The sequence below is a fragment of the Artibeus jamaicensis genome, unplaced genomic scaffold (assembly GCF_021234435.1).
Source record: "Artibeus jamaicensis isolate MK-2021 breed Jamaican fruit bat unplaced genomic scaffold, CSHL_Jam_final scaffold_3151, whole genome shotgun sequence".
Lineage (NCBI taxonomy): Eukaryota > Metazoa > Chordata > Mammalia > Chiroptera > Phyllostomidae > Artibeus > Artibeus jamaicensis.
The window spans coordinates 6,590,402-6,612,635 of record NW_026522037.1 but is presented as its reverse complement, the minus strand read 5'-3'; the positions used below and the strand labels follow the sequence as shown (position 1 = coordinate 6,612,635).

General features: G+C 58.8%; 1 protein-coding gene across 1 annotated transcript in view; it reads left to right on the top strand.

Moving 5' to 3' along the window:
- The window catches only part of KCNIP1 (potassium voltage-gated channel interacting protein 1), a 245,128-nt gene that overhangs the window by 5,749 nt on the left and 217,145 nt on the right, over positions 1 to 22,234 (top strand). The window contains exon 2 of the mRNA XM_037127902.2: positions 5,375 to 7,774. Coding sequence (XP_036983797.2) covers positions 7,687 to 7,774 — 88 coding nt within the window. The 5' untranslated portion in view covers positions 5,375 to 7,686. The remainder of the gene's footprint in view (positions 1 to 5,374; positions 7,775 to 22,234) is intronic.

Sequence of the window (22,234 nt, the reverse complement as noted above, 5' to 3'; positions counted from 1 at the left end):
ATTGTTCTGACTTAGACCCAGAGCTGCCTGTGGTTTGGCCTTGGTCTTGTGACCATTCTCTCCCCCCCCCCCTTGTTAGTGGGTGGCCTTAAAGGTAGAGGTGACAGGTCAGTCTGTCCTGGCTCCGAACATCAGGGTCAGCCCCTCCCGTCACCAGATGTTAGGGGACAGGACTCTGAATGGTGGATGAGGGAGAAGGAACCCCAGAAGCACAGGGTACTGGGCACCTGTGACCAATTACTCCTTTACTGTTTCTGACACCCCCCTGAGGCCACAAAGGATTTGGGGTCATTTGTGAAAGTGTACGTAGTGAAATATAAAATGCAAGTGACCCGAAAGCTGAAGGCAGTATGGAACGTAGGTTAAACATGCAACTTCCCACTCTCGTCCCCACTGCTGGGGGAGAGGCAGCTGCTCTGGGCGGGGGCTCCGCGTGCGTGGTCCCCATGGAGGGACCCCGCATTGCTCTGAGGTTAGCACCGAAAGTGGTCCTGGAGTCCCCTCTGTCTGGGGAAGCCAGGACAGTAGGTGGACACACGACGGGGTCCCCACGTATGGGCGAATCAGCATGGTGGTCTGTCCCGTGTGGGAGGAGCTGGGAGCATAGACCGGGGTGGCAGCCCGAAGGGCCTCCAGAGCGCAGCCTGGGCTTCGCCGGGAGAGCAGGGGGAGTCCTGGGTGGGCCGGGGGTGAGGGCCTGACGAGGCAGGTTTACTGTGAGGAATGGGTCCGTGTGAGAGACGCGAAGGAAGCAGACGTGACCGGAGCTGGTGATCACTTGGATAGAGAGAGGGGAACCTTGGACGAATACGGGATGTGATCGTATTTGGAAATAGGGTCATTGCACACGGGATTAGATGAAATTGAGTTGAGTCCGAGCTGGAGTAGAACGGGCCCTGTTCCGGTGACTGTTGTCCTTGTAAGAAGAGAAAAGGGAGACACAGGAAGGAAGAAGACCACGTGAAGACTAAGGCCGGGGTTGGGATGGATGATGTGTCTACAAGCCAAGGAACGCAGGCGGCCAGGAGACAGGCACGGGCTGGGTTTGCCCCAGAGCCTCCAGGAGAACCCTGGCAACACCGTGAGCTCAGGCTTCTGCCTCCAGAACTGTGAGAGACTGAACTTCTGTGCCTTTAAGGCACCTCGTTTGAGGTGACTTGTTACAGCAGCCACAGGAAACTAATACCGGGTGCAGGGGACGGGGATGAGGCAAGAGTCAAGGGCAGCTCCAAGTATTGAGACTAGAGTGTCCTGGGAGGCTGAGGGTGTGGTTTGTCGAGCTAGAGAATGTGGGAGATGCTGGTTGGGCCATTGTCAAGAGCGGGGCCCGAGGAACCAGGACACAGGACAGGTGTGTTGGGACGGGAAAGCAGGAGGAGAAAAAGTACCCGGGAGTCAACGGAGTCTGAGAATCGCAGCGGCGGCCCTCATCGCTGCCCTTGGCGGGGCTGTGTCCTACCTGCAGTGACTCTGGGAGGAAGAGAAGCAGCCGCCAGACATGACCTGGTCTGTCTCCTGGGGCTTTCTGGGCATCAGCCAGAATCCTACCAATGGCCTCTGGTGTCCAGTTTAAACTGGTTCTTCTCATTCCATGATGACACAGTGAAGGGGACCCCATGGCGCTCCAGGGCCAAGTCTGGCTCTGAGCACAGGGTACAGAGGGGCAGGAGAAGCTAGCACGGGGCAGGACATGTCGGCGGGTAGCAGGAGGGAAGCGTGCGGGGGCAGCGGATGGAGAAGGGGTGGCCTCAAGGACCAGCTCGGTGTCTCGCCATGTTTTCCCTGGAGGCCCCTGCAGCTGCACTCCCACCAGCCACTTGCCAGTTCTGTCGCAAAAACGGAACTGGTCTTCCAGCCCCAGCCGAGGGCTGGGGACCCGCCGACGAGGCTGGGTGCAGGGGCACCGAGACCCCGACACAGGTGGGCCTAAGCGCCTGCAGCCAGCAGTGCTGATGCCTTTCTCTCGGCTCCAGGGCATCCTTTTCCCAGAACCACAGAGGGGAGAGGACAGGGTGCCCCGCCACGAAAGAACCGGGGAGCCGTGCAGCCGGTGCCTCCAGAGCAGGGCGAGGCCTCCCTGAAGACCACACTGGAACAGGGTGGTTTTTTCCTAAGGCTCAGAGAGAAGATCAAATCTGGTTTAATTCCTAGGAAATTGCCTTTTTACCCACCTGTGTAAGCGTGCATTTAAATGCTAATATTTTTGGCCTGCTGGGATACCACATTTATTTTCTTCCTGAGCAGCCACAAAAATCATTTATTTATGAGAATTCTGGCTCCTGCCGTCTCTCCTCACTTCCATCTCCACCTACCAGCTGGCTGCTTCTCTCCCCAGGACACAGGAAATCTGCGCCCATCTCTGTCCCCAGACTTGACCCTCCTTATTCCTTTCCTGTGCTGCTTCCAGAGCTGCCGGTGGCTTTGACTCCCTCCCCTCCCCAGACTCTCCTCAAACCAGGCCCTTCAATCCGCCCGCCTCCCCTGGGCCGAGTCACCAAATCTGACTGAGCCTCCACGTTCTCGTCTGTGGAGTGGGTTTGATGAAGAGTCGTACCCACTCCATGGGTTTGTTATAGGAACAGGTCGATCCACACACAGCACCCAGCAGCGCGTCTGGTGATGGCATTTAACTTGTCAGAGTTATTATTTTCATAGTGATCCTGACCCACCCCGACCCCGTCATGGAATCTGCCCTTTTCCTCTTACTGGTGGTTCAGGGAGCTCCGAGGGGCCGCGGTCCTGCTGGTTGGAAAACACCCACGGGTCACTGTTTCACAGCAGCTCCGTGCTCTGAAGTCCTGTCCCTTGTGAGTCTGTGTGCTTGTTTATGGTCTCAGCACCCCTCCCCCCTGACTCTACCTCTAAAATGCAGTTTCTGCAAGAAAGGGATTTTGTCTCATTTGCTGGCCTGTCCCCAGTGCCTGGCACATAGTGGGATTCTGTCATTTCAGAAGGGGAGACACCTAGACTAGGCTGGTTGTTAGGCTCCTGACCGCCAGCTTCGAAGGTGCCTTCTGCACGCTGCTCGGTGATGCTGGGCCGGGACTCTGTGAGCCGAGTTTCTGCCTTCCAGCAGCCCCCAGACAGCCTGCCGGGGGAGGGGGGATGTAGGCACCTGTGTAGCTACCGTGTTCCAGGCAGCTTCCGGCTGGTGTCAGATCCCCACACTGTCTGGCAGGACGTGCCTGCCTAGGCAATTGGTTCCGGTGTCCACTACGGATTTTTAAACTCCCAGAATCAGCATCGTGGCTCCGCCTCACTGAGAACTGAGACCAGCACTCACCAGCCAGCACCTCCTCCTCAGGGTCTTAGCCTCCCCGGGGGCCCCTGCAGGAATGGCGGTTCAGAGATCCCAGTTCTTTCCTCCGTGTCTTCCCCGCCCGCCACACACCTGAGCGCGGGGTCGCCCCTGCGGTCACCACCTCTGCGTCTTCAGAGCCCCTTTTAGCCTTTTTCATCTTCCAGCGCCTGCTGGACAAGGCCTCACACGTGAATCTCTGTTCAGTGGCCGGTGGGCTTGGGGCTCTGGCTGTGGTGACTGCATCTGTGCCTGGCCATGCCCCTCCCCTCCCCCGCACCCCCCCCCCCAGTGGCCAGGGAGGGAGCTCCTGCCAGGACGGATGTCTCCGTGCTCTCTCCGCAATGCTTCCAGGGACAGGGAGGTTATGGCCATAATGTGCAGCCGCCTGTTTCTTACACTTTCAAGCCAAACTCTTTCTCCCCCAAGCTGCCAGCTGCTTGAACGCCAAACCCTGTGAGATAACATGCTACGTTCAAATGGTTTTAAAGTCAAATGTCAAATGGTCTCGGATTCAAATTCAGCCTCAGCTGTGTGGCCATCGACAAGTCACTTTCTCTCTCTGGGCCTGCTTCCGCCTCTGCAGTTGGGTAACGTAACAGTCTCAGCCTCTTTAGGGTTAACGTAAGGATTAGATACGTGGAAAGTAGGTACTGTACTCAGACCTGCCCGGACAAGGCTCCTAGTGGGTTCTGCTGTCATTGTTATTTCAAGGGCAGCCTTTCAACCTTCCAGAGAACAGCAGGCTTGTCCTCTCCTAGCCTTGTACTCAGAGGGGCCACTGCACCCTCCTGGGCCCAGAGGCCATCTGGAGCCCCCACCTGCCTCTCCTTCCCCTGGATCTGGCAGCTAAAGATTCCGATAGATGGTTCCAAGCAGGGAGAGAACTCTGCCTTCCCAGGCCCCCTTGACTGCTGCACATCTGTGACGGGAGGCTAATTACAAACCTGCTAACAGCCTGGTCTCCCCGGTGCCCCCTGAATGCTTCCTTAGCACGCGGTAGCTCTCCTGTCCTTCACGTGCCTCGAGCAGAGAACAGTGCTCCCCTGCATTCTCCTAGTACAGATTTACCACTGGCACAACTCGCCCTCCTTTGCCCAGAATGTCCTTGGCACACTAAACAGCTTGCCCACATTTCTGGGGATTTCACCCTGTGATGTTCTGGATGCTGCTGACCTTCTCTGGGCCTGAGTCGTTTATCTAGGACCGAGTGCAAACTCGTGGTGCCTTGTGAGATCGGAGGGGAATGTGAAATGCTTAATGTCTGAGTTACTACTAAGGGAGATTCAACACTGGAGCTCAGCCCTGGGATTTCTGGTGATGCTGAAGCTTCGCCTACACGGCCACTGCTTACTTGTGGGATTGTCGTAGGGGACAGAGGCAGGGGTGGCATCCCCACCAACAGTGGCTGCAGGAAGAGCAGCGGTATGACCTTTGCCACCGATACTAAGCCAGTGATTTCATTTACTTGGCGGGGACCCCCACCCCGCCAAGTCCCGTGAGGTGAGGGTCATTATCCCCATTTTTCAGAAGGACACAGCTGAGGCTCCCTTGCTCACTCAGCAGCTGCTAATTGCAGACCTCGGAATCCCAGGCCGCCTTTGGCCTTGGCGCTTGCTGTTCCCTCCACCCGAGCAGTCAGCACCCCCGAGAGCTGGAGGGCAGGTTTGGGGTCTCCGCTGAAGTGTCGTTTTTATATATAGAGAAGGCTTTTTCGATGGCCCTGGGAAGTAGGAGCCCGTCACACTAGGCTTTCTTTTCCTTCAAGCACAGTCCTGTCCATAGACACAGTCACCGACGTAACCGTACTCCGATGTGAGCGCCACAAGCCCAGGAACGTTGCTTGGTCTGCCACCATGTGCTCGGCACTGGGGCGGAGGCCACGGCGCTGGTGTGTTTATATGAGTGCATTACACACGTGTAGACTGAGCAAGCCAGCGATTCAACACTAGGTGCAAAGGGACCCTCGAGCAACAGGTGCCACTGTTCTCCCCCCCCAGCAGTTCAGATGTTGGGATTCCTGAGCTGGGAGCCCAATGCAGACCCCCCCAGACGTCTCCTGTCTCCCCCACACAGGTGCTGCTGGGAACCGCTCTTCCCGCAGGACTCCCGGCCAGGTTCCCAGGCAGAAGACCCGGTTCGGGGTCAGCTAACACCACGGACGTCACCGCCATCGTCTCTGCGGGCTCATGGATTCTCAGTGTCTCCTTCTCGCGTGACATGGGGAGAGACGCGGCTGCGCCTCGTCGAGAGTTCCAGGTCCTGCCGAGTGGGTTCTCCCGTTCGGAGGCAGCCGCTGTTCGGTGAAACGACCAGCGTCAGGGGAGACGGCATCCCCTGCCTTTGCCAAGCCTCCTCTCCCTCATCTTTCTCCTCCTCCTCAGCACCGGGGCGGTGCTGCCCTGTGCCTAGTCCCCGCCTGCCAACTGGCGCTCCGTGACCAGTTCTTTCCTTCTGCTTCTGAACACCTGCCTGCCCACTAAGGTGCTGCAGAGGGAACAGAGGTCATCGGATACACGGATCGGCCACAAGGGCTTAGCGTGGGCACTGACCACGTCTGTCTAGTTGGCCGAACGCGGCGTTTTCCATATCCTGGCGCTCGGTGCTTCCTGCACCCTGGCTGCTCAGCTCCTTTCTACGGACTGGGAGCTTGGTAAATATTGGATCTGGGAGTAACTGAACCAAAGACGGTCGCCCCTGAGGAAGAAAATACCCAACAGGAAGGGCTCCTGGTGGCGTCGAACTGGAGGCAGCCACCGCCGGGTGACAGACCGAGTGCCGGGTACAGCCCCAGACACCACGCGCATCTTAACTGGGCCCTCGATGCCTCAAGACAGTGAGCGAATCATGTGGCAGTTCCCACAGCCAAGACACCGAGCACGATGGGTACCTCCTGCCCGGGCTCCTGCCCACTGTGTACGCTGTGACACTGTGTACGCTGTGACACTGTACGCTGTGACGTGTGCTGGTACGTCAAGGAGACCCGGCCACCGTGGGCTGGGAGGAGGGCTCTGTGCTTGGAGCCTGTCTGCGGGGTCTGTTCTGGAAGCTGAAATTTGGTGGTGACCCCCCCAAAAGGGAAGTTTGTTTCAAGATACACTTCCTCCTACCTCACGGAAGCTGGGCGAGAAACCAGAGGTGGAGCACAAATTCCAGCTCCTCTGATATTTTGCCAGTGGGCAGCCTCTATTCTCTGGCCCTTAAGCAGCCCACCCCTCTCAGACAGCCCGGAGAGGGAGGTGATGGAGACCAGCTGACAGGGAGGAAGAGAAAGACCTTCCCAGGGTGTGTTTTAGCTGCTGTTCCCAGGGAGCCACAGTGCATGGTCCCACGGTGCTGGGGTGAGGGCCCCTGAGGACCGTTGGAAGGACAGTAATGCCCCGAGTCCAGGAGGGATGTGAGGGGGTCCCTGGCAGCCCTCCCAGTCTGTGGTGCTGAACGGCAGCCGGACCGTTTGTGAAGCCGTAGCTGGGCTTTGCGTTTGCACACTGCCTTGCACTTTTACTCCAAGGAGGATTGCTCTGTAGTCAGATCGTGGGAATGCTGGGCATTCGTTTTTCATCTGAGGACTCCCTTCTCCACCAGCAAACGCCCTGATCGCCCTTCTCTCCTGTCCTGATGAGAGCGCCCAGATTCCTGCCTGCTCTGCAGGGATGGCAGGGGAAGCGGAGTGGCGGACTCCCAGTCGGAGCAGCTGGAGCCAGAGGCTGTCAGAGGCGGGAGAAAGCCCCTAGTGTGGGCGCTGCCGCTCAGTCCAAGTTCCCGTGATGCGAACCAGGCCCCCCCGGAGGACGCCCCGCAAACTTTCCGCTGAGTGCCTAGCAGCAGCTTCCTGCTCTGCGGGGAGTTCCCCCAGACCCCGACGGAGGCACGGAAAATTGATCGGTGGCATTAACCGGCGAGGAGAGAGCAGGAGAGCCAGGCGGAGAAGCTGCGGAGCTGAGTGTTTGGCGTAGCAGTCCCCTCCCTTCTGACGGGAGTATTAATTGCTACATTACCACTGCCATGTAAGAAAGACAGTCAGCAAAGCCTGGGAGAGCGCCAGCTCCTCCCTCCCCGCTCTGCTCCGCTTCACTCCCCTCCTCGGTGCCCTCGGCGCGCCCCGTGCCGAGCAGCGCTGTCCGAACCCTGGCATCCCGAGGTCCTCCTGTGGGTCGGACCTGAGTGGAGGGAAGGACGGAGGAAGGGAGCCGACATCGTGCCCGGCAGGCTCTCTGGATGCAGAAGCCAGACTCACTGCAGAGACAGCTGTGCTGTTCCGGGAGCCTCTGGGGTGCGTCCCTGCCTCAGGGTTCACCCGGGCGGGCTCCGGGCTCAGGGGGCACGGGACGTGGACGCCTTCCCTTCTGGGTACTGACAGCAGAGCCCGTGTTCCCTCTGCCACCACCATGAGCGGCTGCTCCAAAAGGTGCAAGCTTGGGTTCGTGAAATTTGCCCAGACCATCTTTAAGCTCATCACCGGGACCCTCAGCAAAGGTAGGAAGCCTGGCCTTGACCTTCGTTTTCTGTCTTGATGTGATCTGGCTGCTCAGGGAGCCTCGGTGTGGCAAGCGCAGCCGCTCTGGTGTGTTCAGTCTCGGAGGAGGCTGGGAGAAGTCGGAGGCTGGGATTTGGGGTTGCTGACGACCTGGGTCCTGGCTCAGAGCAGGCGGGCACCAGGCCAGGGAGCTCAGCTGGCTCTAATTGCCTGGAACTTTGGAAACGGATTTGGTGGCGTGTGGCTGATTGGTTACAGGCCAGCAGGGAAGAGAACCCTTCCCAGAGCGCTGCGTGCTGCTTAGCCGTGAGTCGAGTTTCAAGAAGTTATCGGTGGAGTGTTGTGTGTTGTTGATCAGAGGGATTTGGTACGGCGGCCGTGAGTAACTCTGCAGAACGGAGATGCACGAGGGGCCAGCAGGCAGCGGCCAGGGGCCTTGGTCCTCCTCCGTGCACTGGGGGACTCGGGCTCCGAGGGCTCTGGGACTGATGCACCGGGAGCTGTCTCTCGCCGGTTCAGTGAGAGGGCTGTGTTTCTGGGGCTGCGGTCAAGCTTCTGCCTCTGTGGATCCCTGTCCCTCAGTGTCCCCTGCCTGTGCTGGTGTCTGTCTCCCCCACTGCTCTGAGAACCGGGGTGGCAGGCAGTCTGCAGGGCTACCTGCCCGGCGGCCCAGAAGGGGTGGCTGTGATAAAGCTGGCACTGTGTGCCTGGTACTCAGCCCCAGGGCAGAGGGGAGGCTGCACCTCAGGGGCTGTCGCTGCCTCTGCAGCCCCATCTTCCCCCCTGACCAGGGCGGGCGAGGTGCTTGGAGACACTCTGGCAAACTTTCTGGGGATCATGTTTAAAGGGGGGCAGCAACAGCGTGACGTAGCTTCACTGGCTGAAAAAAATGTCTTTAAATATTCACGCCCTGGTTCAGGATGTGAGGTGGCAGGGAGGGGGTGGAGAGGCCCTGGAGGCAGCAGGCAGGGGGCCGGGGAAGGAGGGAGCCCGCGAAGCTTGGGCAGGACGTTAAAACACTCGAAGGTGGGTGAAGAGGACCGGCTGTGTGTGGCCGGCTCTGATGGCGCAGCCCGGGTTCCCAGCTGCCCCACGGTCTGGCCTGCACTGGATTGAAAGGCAGCTGTGGGTGGCGGCGATGGTGAGAGTTTGCTTATCTTCTGTTTTGGGCTCTTTGTCATTCCTGTCTCGTCCCAGTGCCCTTCTGAAGTGGGGCCCTCCTCCTCCAGGAAGCCCAGGTGGACTGAATGCCCAAGGCTGAGGGTCAGCTGCCGGGCAGAAATGTCGGAGACCCCGAGCATGCTGGACTGAGGGGAGGAGGAGAGTGCGGACGGCTTAGGAGGCCACACGAAGTCCTGCCGCTCAGTCCTCCCAGACGGACTGAGGGTCCCCGTCCCATATCTCCAGTGCCACAACTTCAGGATCTCCGGGGTGAGGGGTGACACGCAGCACCCTGTGCTAGTCTCTGCTTCCCGGAAGTGCAGCAGGAAGAGCTGGGGTCGGAGTTAGGAAACCTGGGTCTTGCTCCCTGGGCCTGCGCTTCCTCGTGTGTCAGATGTGTCCGTACCTCCTGCCTGTCCGCCCCCAGCACTGTCACCAGGATCCAGGCTGCTGAGATGGGAGCCCCTTTGCGGAGGGTGCTGCAGTGACCAGACATGAGGGAGTGGTCAGGGACCGAGATGGGTCTAAAGAGTGTGCCCAGGCCGACCCGCTGCAGGGCCAGGGGCAGACACCCCTGGACGCAGCTCTGCACAGGTGGGTCTGCGCCCCCCAGGCAGCGCCAGAGCAGGGGGAAGGCACAGGGACATGTGACGCCGCAGGAAGGGTGAGTGTGAGAAAGTGAGTCAGAGAGAGCGTGCAAAGGCGTGTGTGTGGGGGTGGGTGTGTGTATGAGAAAGAGGACGGGAGATTGAGGGACGGGATACACCGCCCAGGGGCTGGTGCAGGGCCGCCGGGAAGGTGGCATCGAAGCTGAGTGAGCAGGAAGAAGTGCCGGGCCCTGCGGAGAAACCAGCCGGACGGGACAGCCCCCTCTCTCCTCACAGACCCCAGGGGCTGAAGGCCTCGTGACTCGGACAGTGCTTCATGGGAACCCGCGCTGGGGACCTTTCTCTGACCTGCTGCAGGCCTGAGTTGTCTGTAGCTGAGGCTCGGGGAGGCGGCCACGGCAGGTGCCAGGGGATCCTGTCCCCCCACCCCACAGAGGGCACCAGGCTGTTTACACAGCCCTGGCTCTGCGCCAGGCATGCGCTGGAAGCTGGTGTTCTGCCCAACCAGGTGTTCGTTCAATGTTTGCTAAATAAATGATTGTGGGAGCCGGGCCAGGCCTGGAGTAGGAGCGGAAAAGATCTTTCTAATGTGTAGCCCAGCCCTAGGTGGATTTAGATGAGGCTCTTTGTGGACATATTACATCTGCTTAATGACGTCTGGTTTTAATTGTTTTCACTTACTCATTATTCATTGCGCCAACCCTACTTTTGCAGTAATCCAACCCTTAGAAAGATTTTCTTTGTCCCTGTCGGGGTTGAGTAATGTAAAGATTCTATAGGACCAGGTACCTTCTCCTGGCCCTAGGGACAACGTACTGTTTCTTACCTGCCCAGAGAACCCCTGGGGAGCAGGGAGAGCCCAGTACCACCACCCCCCCCCGCCCTGCCTGTCCCTGGACCTTGGCTTTTCCCCCGGGAAGCCGGCCACCCCCTTTCCTGTTGGTCTAAGCTGCTCTGTGGCCTGGAATGCTCATCGGTGCCCTTTTCAGAGGTGAACTGATCAGGTTCTTCTGCTCATGCATCCCCTTGACCTTGAGCTTTTCCTCCATAGTCCCGATCACTGCACGGGGTCCATGTTCCTCTAGGATAATGTTTGCCAATGGCTGTGGACTCGGGCTCTGCATCGGTGGGGACCGCGTGCAGTGTTACACATCACTGTCACCTCTGCTCCTCACCCAGTGCCCAGCCCGGAGCAGGTGCTTCACCACAGTATTAAGTGAGCGGAGCGGCACCTCGGGGCACAGACACCCTCCGGGCCCGAGACAGGGTTGAGTCGGGGCTTCTCAGGGCGCACCGTGCGGGCCCCCACCCTGGTGGTGCAGCAGACGTGCTCCGTCCGAACTCTGCCCAGGTGCAGCGGGGGCGTGAGGCCCCGCACGGGCGGTCCATGCAGAGCTGTGCCCGGCTTCCCTCCTGCCTCAGGGAGGCACTTACCTTGTCCCGTCTTGAGGGCGGAGCTCTGGCAGCCCCACTTCGGGCCCTTCAGCTCCCCTTGGATTTGCTTTACACACTGGATTTCTCTAAATCGAAAGAGAGAGCTTCTCTTGCTTAACAAGAGTCCGCAAGCCTGTAAGGCAGTGGGAAAGGCAGTGGGTGCCAGACTGGGGCACCCCAGGTCCTCAGCACAGCGTGGCCGGGGCGCCTGGTGCTGGCCCTCACTTCTCTGGCCTCGGCTTCCTACACCATCAGGCGGAACCTGCAGCCCACCTTATGGCACTAATATAAGCGTGTGCGTTCGGCTCCCTGCGTAACTCCTGCTCGGGAGGTGTTCTTTGGAGCTGCCGTAGCTGCTGCTCTCAGGGCTGTGAGCGCCTCGGGCCCAGACTCCTCACTCGCTGCTGGTTTCTTCAGTGCTGGGCACAGATTCAGGGAGGCGTCTCTAGTTTCTAGAACATTCTCTGCTTCCCCTCCCCTGCGCTTGCTTTCCTGAGGCCCCTCCCAGTGCTGAGGTGGCTTGGAACCCACACCTGATTCCTCATTCGGACTTAGGAGCAGGGCTCCCGGAGACCGGCCCGCTCGGCTCCTGACCTAGAGGCCCAGTTAAACTGGGGGTCTGGGGGACCCGCCTCTTCCTGTGCGCCCAGCTGCCCCACACTTCACGGAGCCCCCAGGGCTGCTGGTGCACGGCCTCCTTCTGGCCGGGGAGGTTTCAGCCCATTTCCTTCTCACTTGGGGAACCCATCCATCACCCCAGGCTGAGACAGCAAAGCCAGAGCAAGCAGGAGGATGGAATCCGATCCAGGAGAGCTCGTAGCATTGTTGCGGCCACCCACGCGGCTGCTGGGCCGGCAGGCGGTGTGGGGGCTGACCTTGTGAGACTGATGTCCGATGAGGCCCCGGAGCCCCGACACCCGCCGCCCACCCGGGCCCAGGCTGTTTCTCTCCTTGTGAGGCAGGACCTCAGCTTCAGGCCATCGGAGACGTGCCGTTCCTCTTGCTTCCTCCCCAACTGCCCTTCAGGATCCTCAAGAAACTGCCTTTGAACTTGGGGATGGGTTCTTCCTTAAGGCAGGCTGGGCTCGAGTCCCAGCTCTGCCCGTCAGCTGCCAGCGTGGGAGCCTGAGGGAGGCATGCGCCCTCCCCAGGCCAAGGCCCCTCACCTTGAATTGGAGACAGTACTGTTATCAGCTGCACAAGGTCGTTTCTAATTTAGTGTGGACAGTGCCAGTAATGGGCTGGCGGCTACCAGGGTGACCTTGCACCTGCACGTTGCGGAGGGCGAGGCCCTCCTTAAACGTTGTGCCCCGGGCACCTCTGTTCTCCCGCCTCCGTTCTGACCCTGGCAGCAGGGACCGTTGTCACTGTGTTCACAGATAAGGAGACTGGTCTGTAGTTAAGCCAGGTGGCCCCGCTGGCAGAGCCGGAATTGGAACCAAGGCCCTGCTGTGGCCGGGACCAGGCGCGTGCCTGTCGCCTCCACGGGGCTGGAGGAGAGGGCCCTGCAGGTGTGCCCCCCACCTTGGCACCAGCAGACACTGCCCAGCCTCCCACTAACCCTGTAGGCGAGTTCGTCGGGAGCTGTTGCATCAGCAGAGTCAGGGCAGACACCTGTCTTGCAAGGGGCCGGGACAAATTCCATAATGTGGCATGGCCTGGGTTTTTAAAAAAAGCTTTATGGGGAAGGGGGACATGCCACAGGCCACACGCGTGTCTTTTGCTGAGGCACGCTGGGGCCAGGGCACCCGCCGGATGCTGTGTGCCTTCTGCCCCCACGAGGGACCATCTCGCGCCGCTCTGCCTTCTTAAGGGACACGTGTGAGACGTGGTTCTGTCAGTGGGGAGAGACGTCGGGTTGGGCACCAGGAAGTCTGGAATTGCAGAACTGACTGTTTACTAGAATTCTCTGGGAGAGCAGTGGCCCTGACACTGGGGCCCGTGGGACCTGTGAGATTTGACGGTGGCCCCTGCTAAGGGAGGAAGCCACCTGTCCCTCGAGAAGCGTGTGCTTCCATTTGCAGCGGGAGGTGAGATTCTCCGTCGCCCCAGGTCCTAGCCCACTCACTGTCCTGGCAGCGCAGGCGGGCACTGGGGTTGCCTCAGGGCAGCCGCACCGCCTTGCTGCACCCGGGGAACCTCTGCGTGCTCCTGCCTTGTCACAGGCAGAAGCTTCCATCACCGAGGGCCTGGCCCCTACCTGCCTCTCTGTTCCAATCCTGAGCCACCTGGGTGGGGCATGTGCTCACCTTGACTCTCCAGGGCCAAGTAGCCCCAGCTCCAGACCCTGGGTTTCGCACCCTTGCCCCTGGGTAGTAGGCCCTCCTCTCCCCTACCCATGTCACTGGCCAGCTGCTCTCTAGGATCCCCACAGTCCGATGGCAGAGGGGAGTGAGGCAGGCGAGACCTCCCCGCACCTGCCAGGCGGTCCTCTCTGGGGCCGCCGGCCTCTCTTCCAGGTGACCTGCATCAGGCAGGAGTAAGTGGCTCAGGGCTGCTCATCCACACAGTGCTGTGCAGACAGACGTCCTGGTAACTTCAGGACCACGAGGGAGCAGCTAGTTGTTCCCAATTAAAAGTCGTCGTTGGCAGTGGGCCCCTCTGGCGGGCAGGAGGGCACCGTGGGCCGCGATACCAAGGCACAGGGCAGCGTGGACCGAGTCAGGTTTTGATCAGCCTTCAGAGGACCAGAGGTCCCTGGCCATGCCCATGTGACCCTCAGAGCTCCTAGGGTAACAGGACCTTCCAGGCCCCAGGACCTTCCCTGGGCCACCTGTCTCACCAGGTCCCGCGTGTCTGAGAGCTGTGGGTTCCCGAGTGTGGATGTGGTCACGCCGGGCAGCCGTGGAAGGCAGCAGGATGCAGGGACAGAAAGCACAGCTCTGCAGCCAGACAGACAGCCCTCGGTCCAGGCCTGTGCCGACAGGACAGCCTTGGACAAGCCACTTCCCACCTTGCGTCTCTGTCCTCTCGTGGAACACGGGCCCGTCACTCCCACCACACGGGGCCTCCAGGAGACTGAAATGGTGCCCATGACATTCACAGTTCCCCGCACGTAGCAGCTGCCCCGTGAAAATCAAGTTCCCACTCGTCTCACCTTCTCGTACCGTTGAAGTTGGACTTGTCACCAGGAGGAAGGAGGCAGAGCTGAGACAGAAATGGGCTCTGGGTCAAGTCCTCTCCCAGCTCCTCCAAAGTTTCCCCCACCTCCACCCTCAGTGACAAGTTCTGAAATCCAGCCTTGCCAGCAGCCGAAACTGCCCTTTTTATTTAGGGTTCTCGTGTTTACCGGCCATCCCCCAACCCCAGGGCACGTGAGCTCCGCATAAGCGTACACGGTGTGGGGCTGGTTTCGGAGCCTCCCACACCCGGGGAGGTTGAGTAAGTGACGATGGAAGCCTCCGCTGCTCAGTGACTCTGGCCACGGGCCTGCAGTCCCTCTGCGAGGCCTGCTCTCTGCCGGGCTGGCTCGGAGGCTCCCACTCCCCATTTCCCTGGCCTGAATTTCTGTGCTGGAGTTGGACAGACTCGACCGGCCAGAATGACCTTGTTGAGATCGTGAGGTCAGTGCAAGCAAGACCAAGGGCTCGGTCCCCCATCCCTTCCAGTTCTCACACGCTCTGTCGGCTTGTCCCCTCGGCAGCTGGCCAGTGTCCATCTGCACCCCAACCAGAAGGGCAGGAGGGAGGACCCAGGCTCTGAGGGCCCCCAGAGGGGCAGAGAGCTGGGGAGAGGGTCTTTTATGGAGAGGAAGACGAGAAGGGGAGATCCCATGGGCTTCCTGGGTCAGAAAGGAAAGCCAGGACTTCCAGAGAAGATGCAAGGGGTGGTGTCCACCACCGCGCTGCCCACCGTCCACTCCTCACAGGGCCCCAGTCTAGGGGCAGAAGAGCGCTTCCTTCCTGCTGGGAGAAGGTGGAAGGGCCGTGAGCACAAAGCCAGTCCCGGTCCTCCCTGTCGAAGCCGTGATATTTCCATGCCGTGCTCCCCGAGCTACAAAAGCAGCAGCTTGGGAACCAGACCTGGGTTTGAATCCAGATCCTCCCATTCGCTCCCAGTGCAGGTGGCTCCTCTTCTCTCGATTCCCTCGTCTCCGCAATGAGGGAGGTGCTGACTGCAAAGTCCCTTTCAGCTTTGCAGTTACAAGTGTCAGTTACAATAACGGTGACACTGCCCATGGCCCCTGCTCACTGCTCTGATCATCCTTCACGTGCCATTTACTTAACCCGCACAAGGAGCCCGGGAGGCAGAGAGCCGCAGTGAACCCGCTCACAGGTGGGAGGACCTGAGCTTCGGAAAGGGAAGGGCCTGTCTCCTAGTCGCACCGCCAGCCGGGACAGAACCGGAACCAGAGCCGGGCGTCGGTCCCCAGGTGCCGGCTTTCCCCTCCACGTTGCACTCTCTCCCTTCCTGAAACTCAGATCCAGGACAGCAAGCAGTGAAGACAGAAGCGATTCCTTCCTCGGTGAAGAGAGAACACAGTGGTTTCAGAAATCAGGGTTCCCAGGCCGCTGTGCCGACTGAAGCAGCACAATGCGGGAGCATTCCCCTGAGACCCGAGCCCCCCAGCCTGCACCCCCATCCGTCACCCACAGGTCACCCTCACAGTCACATGTCACACTGCATGGGAGGACTGGCCCACAGCCAGTGCTACAAGGAGCAGAGACAGGAAAGCCCCCCCCCCCCACGAGCACTCCCGTGGTAATTCCAGTCTGGCCGATTCCACGTCTGGCTAGAACTGGGCGAGAGTCCGGGAGGACCATGCGAATTGAGGCCGTGTCTGGGAGGCTGGAGCTAGCCCACCCCAATTTTCCAACCGTAATCTTCTGATTAACCCTGGGCCAGTTCGGGTGGCATTTTTCAAACCATCTGCACTTGGCAGGCAGAGCCCAGCCTGCGCTTGCTGCTCGCTATCTGCAAACGTCAGCTGGGAACCTGCTGTCACTTGGAGCCGGGGACGTTCCGGAGCTGCAAGGCACATTGGGCTGCAGACCTCGCCCAGCATCCTGGTGCCGATTAACCCTGCCCGTGCCTCGGCAGCCCAGAAACAGCAGCCTGCTGCTTGGAAGTGAACGGGCACCGTGGGAGGGACAGCAATCGTCGGAGCTCCTTGATTTCCTGGGCCTTTCCTGGGGTCCCTCTGTTCAGTGCAGCCCCAGCCCTGTGAGTTACTACTGTTATGCCTCCCACCCTGGAGCTGGGGGAGGTTGACCCCTCCATGGGGTCAGCTCAAGGTCACAGGGCCAAGGGACACTCTCATTTGAGTGAGCGACACTCAAATCCCTCAGCACCCTCACTCCCTGTTACGGGCTGAGTTCTGCTCCCCCCGCGCCCTAAAGTCACATGCTGAAGCCCTAAGCCCGATATTTGGATATTTGGAGATTAGAACTTAAAATGGGGTAATTAAGGGAAAGTGAGGTTATAGGGTGAAGCACTGACCCGATGGGACTGGCGTCCTTACAGGAAGAGGAAGGGACACCAGGAGACCACACACACAGAGGAAAGGCTGAGTGAGGACACGGCAGGAAGAGCGTAGTGGCCACCCATGAACTGAGAGAGGCCGCCGACCGGAAACCAGCTCTGCCAGCACCCTGACCTTGGACTTCCAGCCTCGGGAAACGTGACCGAATACATTCCTGTCGTTTGAGTCACCCAGCCAGGCGTGTTTTGTTCTGACAGCCCCAGGAAGCTAATGCGCCCCAGGTGACCTAGTCGAAGCAGATCACCAGAACGCGCCCACAGACTTGCACTCAGGGGTGTTCGCCACAGAATCACGTCGCAGCAGGTGAAACTGGACATGACCTTTAAACTCCAGTCCGAGCACAGTGGGTGGGATGAACTTTGGTTCTTCTGTCTGGTGGGATAGTATTAAAGCTTTGCAAAAGGATTCGGAGGACGCCTCAGTAACACGCAGCAATGCCGTCGGTAGAACCGTCGGTGGAAACGCAGGCAACAAAAGTGTTGGTGCAGTGAGGTTCCGACCCAGAGTAAGTGTGTGCATGGAAAAAGCAAAACAGGAAAGAGAGAAACTGAAATGTTAGCCTGGGTCGTAGTCGAGGTTAAGGGTCATTTATCAAAGTTGTTGATTCTTACCCTGCTGTCAACATGGACTACAATAAGCACGTCGATTTAATCAGACAATAAGGATATCCATCCCTGAATACACAGCTTCGGTGAGTTTAATTATTCTCAACACCTTCAATACGTGTTGTGCTCTCACCGTCACTGTGTTGCTGCCTGTCCTGTCTGTGTTAGTGCACACACCCCCCGACTGCCCCGCCTGGCCCACACCCCCGGCCGCAGCTCACCTCCTGCCCCTGTGCCCCCGACCTGCACGCACAGTCTCCTCCGGCCACACCGGTGCCCACGTGGTCTCTAAAACCAGCCTCGTGTTTAAAGTCCCTGAACCTAGCTCTCAAATGGTTCAGACACACACGCGTGTGCAAACTCACACACACCCATACACACAGGCAGAGGCTCTGCTAGGAAATGACCTCAGTTCGGATACCAGTTCCACTGCCTGTTCATTGGGCGTCAGTGGCCTTAGGCAAGTTACTTACCTTCTAGGTCTCAGTTTCGTCATTCATACGGGGAGGACGACGAAATTCATAGCGTATTTCTTCCCCGCAGCCCTGTGCAGGGTGGAAGGGATGTGTGTGACCGGCATGGCGGAGAGTCTGGTGCGCCCGAGGTCGTTGTGATCTGCCAGTACACTTAGCGTTAAATACGAAGATCCAGTTCTCAGCCGTGGAGATATTTATAAGACGCTCCACCCCCCACTGAGCTACTCGACCCTGGATGACTCACAGGGGGGTCCAACCCTGGGCCCAGTAGGTCTGTGAGCACGGCCCAACACAAAATCGCAAATTTACTTAAAACCTGATGAGATCTTTCTGTGATCACGTGTCACAATGCATTGAATGTGTGGCCCAAGGCAACTCTTCTTCTTCCACTGTGGCCCAGAGACGCCAAAAAGTCAAACACCCCTGGAGAAGGGGACCTTCTGCTTGTGGCGCAGGCAGCAGGAGCACCGCGCTTTATCCGAGTCCCCAGGTCCTGGCCCAGAGCCTGGCCCAGAGGAGGCCACAAGCACACAAAATCCAAAGTGAGAAGCTTGAAGGGTTCAATTTGCACTTTAAAGAAAGTGCTCATCAGATACAAGCTCGTAGTTTTGCTGATGCAGCCGCTCCATTCCCACAGGCTTCCTGGGGATGAGGCGTCAGCTTGATAAATTAGCCGAGGGTCCAGGCCTCCTGCGGTTGGTGTTGAAACGCAATTTAATTTCCAATTAAGCCTGATTTCTGGGCCGAGGGACCTGCCGGCCTCGAGCTGGGAGGATCATTGCGAGCAGACCTAATGTTGTCGGTGATAGACGGCCTGCCTGTGAAGTGTGAGCTGCAGGAAGCTGGTCCTCAGACCCCGGGGGGTTCAACTGGGCAGGCATGTGCCCCACGGGCAGGTACCGCTTTTCCTCCGGAGCCAAGTTTATTCCAGTAGATTCAAGAAAGTTCAAAACAAAGTATATTCGTCTGCCTGTGGTGGGGATTTCTAAGAAGGAATCCAGCTGAAACAGATGGAGAGGGAGAGAGGCCAGACAGCCCGTGATGCTCCCAAGGAAGAGAGGCGGGGAGCTGCTAGGGAGAAGGGGGGAAGGAGGAAGTCCTCGGCTCCGGCAGAGAAGGGCCTGCCTGATCAGGCGGGACACACTTGCTCAGGAAGAACAAACCCTTGCAGAGCGTCTTCTATGCACCAGACGCTGCGCCCTGTGCCCCACGTTCCCTTACAGTGTCCAGTCCTCTCAGGGGCCTGTAGAGCCAATGCTGTTGCACCCATTTTCCAGCTGAGGAAACTGAGACTTGGAGAGGCGGCATAAACTGCCCAAGGTCACTGACAAGCCAGATGCCAACTCTCGGCTTTTCTGGGCGTCCCTCTCCGCAGGTTCCCTGTCTAGAGAAAATACAAACACATAGTTTAGGGCCAGAAGAACAAGGTCACATGAAGCCGAAACTTCCCTCCCCAGAAATGGGAGTAACAGGAGAGACAGCCTTTGAACTACGTTCTGAGAGTGACAGTAACGGATGGCTGGGTCAGCCTGGGGCGAGTGACCTGGTAAAGGGACAAACAAGGCTGCCTCCGTTGGACTTGCCCCCACCTTCCCTGCAGGTGTAAGATCTGAGAACTGGGCGTGATGGGCCCCGTGGCTAAGAGCCTCCCTTGGGCTCGGATCAGTGGGGCTCTGGCTTGTGGCTCAGGGAATTCCGGTTCCAGGGGTCGGAAAGAACCAACGGCGCATATACAACAGCCTTTAAAGATACGTGTGTGTGTGTGTGTGTGTTTCTAGGAACAGGACTTGTGGGCAGCAGGGTCACAGGAAAGTTACTTAGGGACCAAGAAGGCAGCATGTGGCCCAGTTTTGATTAGTGGCAGCGAAAGGTTCTAAAGCTACATGTGGATGGACACCTGCCAACTCCTGGGTGAATTCTATCTAGTGCAGGCTGTTAAACCGGCAGTTTGGGAACATGTGGAAAAGAAAGCAGGGGTAACTGAGATGGGCGGAGTCCCTGAGAAAAGTCACATCAGACCCGCCTCTCTTCTGAACAGAGTGACCAGTTTGGGGGGTGCTCTGGCCGGGGCAGGCCTGGGCTGGGGCTGAGGGAGGGTGGAATGTGGCTCATTGCAGCTGACACGTGACCTTGTCTTGGCATCGGAGTCCGTCAGGCTTTTCTCGGACACATCTGTTCGGGTTCCACCTCCATCTGCCGACTCTCCAGGGGCGTGGCTCCAGGGAGCCCCTCCCCACAAGCCCGGGCTCCGTGGGAGGGTATGTGGAGGCCTTCACCAGGCTCCCCACTCCAACCTTGCCCTGCCGGGCAGTTTCCACGTTGGATGGGGGGCAGAGACAAGGGCAGGAAGCACCGGGGTTCGAGAGTCGCGTGCAAGCTGTGGTCTCTGGGTGTGGGTCCCCACTCCGCCCTTGACTGGCTTCTGTCTGCTGCAAGTTAAATCCTTCCCCTTCGCCCCGTGCCTCGCCTTTGTAAGTGGAGAGAGTAATAGCAACCAAAAGGGTATTTGTGCTGCGCACGGAAAAGCTTAACCCAGATTCTGGCCTATCGGCGCTGAACAAATGTTAGCTCTTATTACTATCAGAGATGACAGATGATCGTACAGGGAGCGATTCGCTACACATGCCCCAAAATGGAAGTGGCCACCTCCCGGGGCCGTGAGTCATTCATCCGAAGAGATGGTGATACAGAGTGTCAGTTCAGGGGAATGTTGGAGGAAGGGTTCAAGCGCCAGATTAGATCTTTAAAGAACGACTGACCCGGGAGAATGTGAGTTTGCGTCTGAGTACGCGGAGCCAAGGGGGAGTGGACGAGCAGGGGCTCCGGAAATGACGGGGGCGGACTCGGTGCTTGCCTCCCTCGGCGGGGGCGGGGAGAGAGGGCCCGCCTTCCCGCTGCTGTGCTTAGCAAGCCGTTTGTGTCATTTTTCTTCGATGTGTGTCAGGAACTGGGGGGCTTGGTGTGTGGTGATGGAGGCTTCAGGAGGTTCCAGTCTCTCTGAGTCACCCTTCACTTGCAAGCCTGGTGATGAATCGCCCACTTCGCCTCACATTTGGGTGGGAGTTGCCTGCTTGGCACCTGTGCACACCCCTTCCCCTCCTCCCCAAGCCTGTCAGGAGCTGGCTGCTGAACATGTGCTTTATCTGGGGGGCAGCCAGGGCTGTGCAAATCCAGGAGGAAGCTGCGTTCCGCATTGGAGCTGCTGGATGGAGACGGGGAAGGCGCCTGTGGGTGGGAAGACGACCCTCGTAGCCTCCATCCGTGGGGGAGAGAACCAGGAGCCAGGAGGTGCTGGGAAACCGAAGCTCTCCTCCTGCCCCCCCCCCCGTGGGGATGCGATGGCGCCCTGTGAGCTCTTTGGGGGCCCCAGGGCAGGTGTGGGAGGAACAGAGAGACCGGTCTCGGGGTGCACGGAGCCAGCAGTTCTGAGACCTCCTGGTCTGAGTCCCGCCCGTCAGTCTTAGAACGCATGAACTCCAAGGGGGCTTGCTTTATGTGGGGTATAGCTCCTAATATTTGTTATTTTAGAGACGAAAAAGACAGCTTAATGTGAACGCATTTATTTTAAAATAATAAGCTCATTCCATGTTAACAAAATAACCTATTTTTATGAGAAACAATGATGCTTCCCAAAAAATGCGTTGAGAAAAGTGGCCTCGTCCTCTGTTTTGACCCCTCGCCACGCCTGGCCCACCAGAGGCAGCTGCAGCGTCACGCCTGCCTCCGCGCTCGGCCTGTTGAGGTGCCGCTCGCCACCCGAGGTGTGAACCGTGCCGCGCAGGTGAGTGGGGGGGGCGAGTGGAAAGGGCAGGTAGCATCTCAGGGTCGTCACAGAAAGGCTCTGACCTTGCAGGCCCCGCCCTCGGAGAACCAGGCTGGACTGCAGCGAGTGTCTGTCTTTCCGACCTGGTTTTGCTCCTCCTCTCGTCCCTCCACGGGAAAGGACGGTGGCTGGCGAGGTACAGGACAGCCTCGCCTCATTCACACGGTATCTTTGCAAATATTTCATGTAGCTCCAACGCCGGCCGAACGCAGGACGAATCCAAAGGACACTGGGTATTCTGCTCACCGGCCTGCACTGCCGGTTAGCCACGAATGAATTGCTGTACTTCCACACACCCGAGCAGTCTGGAAATCAGGAGAAATCTTGACTACATTGTTCATTTGGAGAGAGGACAGCCTCACTTCAATAAGTCCCAAGAATTAAGGCGTTGCGGCTGGTCTGTGCCACCTCTGCTGAGTTTGCACGGAGTGGCTTCTTCACTGTGAGGATGGGAGAGCTTCGTGATGGTGGGGAGGCGTCCAGAGCAGGGAGAGCGGCAAGAAGATGGGCCGCTCCTGGGAGGCGGGCGGTGCCCTGGCCCTCCCTGCCCGTCCTCTTGCCTCTGACCTGCGCCTGGGGTCTCAGTTCCCGGGGCGGGGGGAGGGGTGGACATGGGAGCGAGCGCCAGGGGTGCCTCTCCAGGTGTAAATCACTGACCCTGGAGAGGAAAAGTAAAAGGGTAATAAGGCACTCATTAGCGGGGTGACTTATTAAGAACTAATGAGCACTCTCTGCTCCCAGGCAGCCAGTATTCCCCAAAACATTTTTCTTCAACGTGTAAATGCCCTGTATCTCATGCTCATCCCGCTCATGGAGTTCGTGAGCAGCAGGCAGATGTGGACAGGAGGCAGGCGTTTGCCTCCAGTGAAT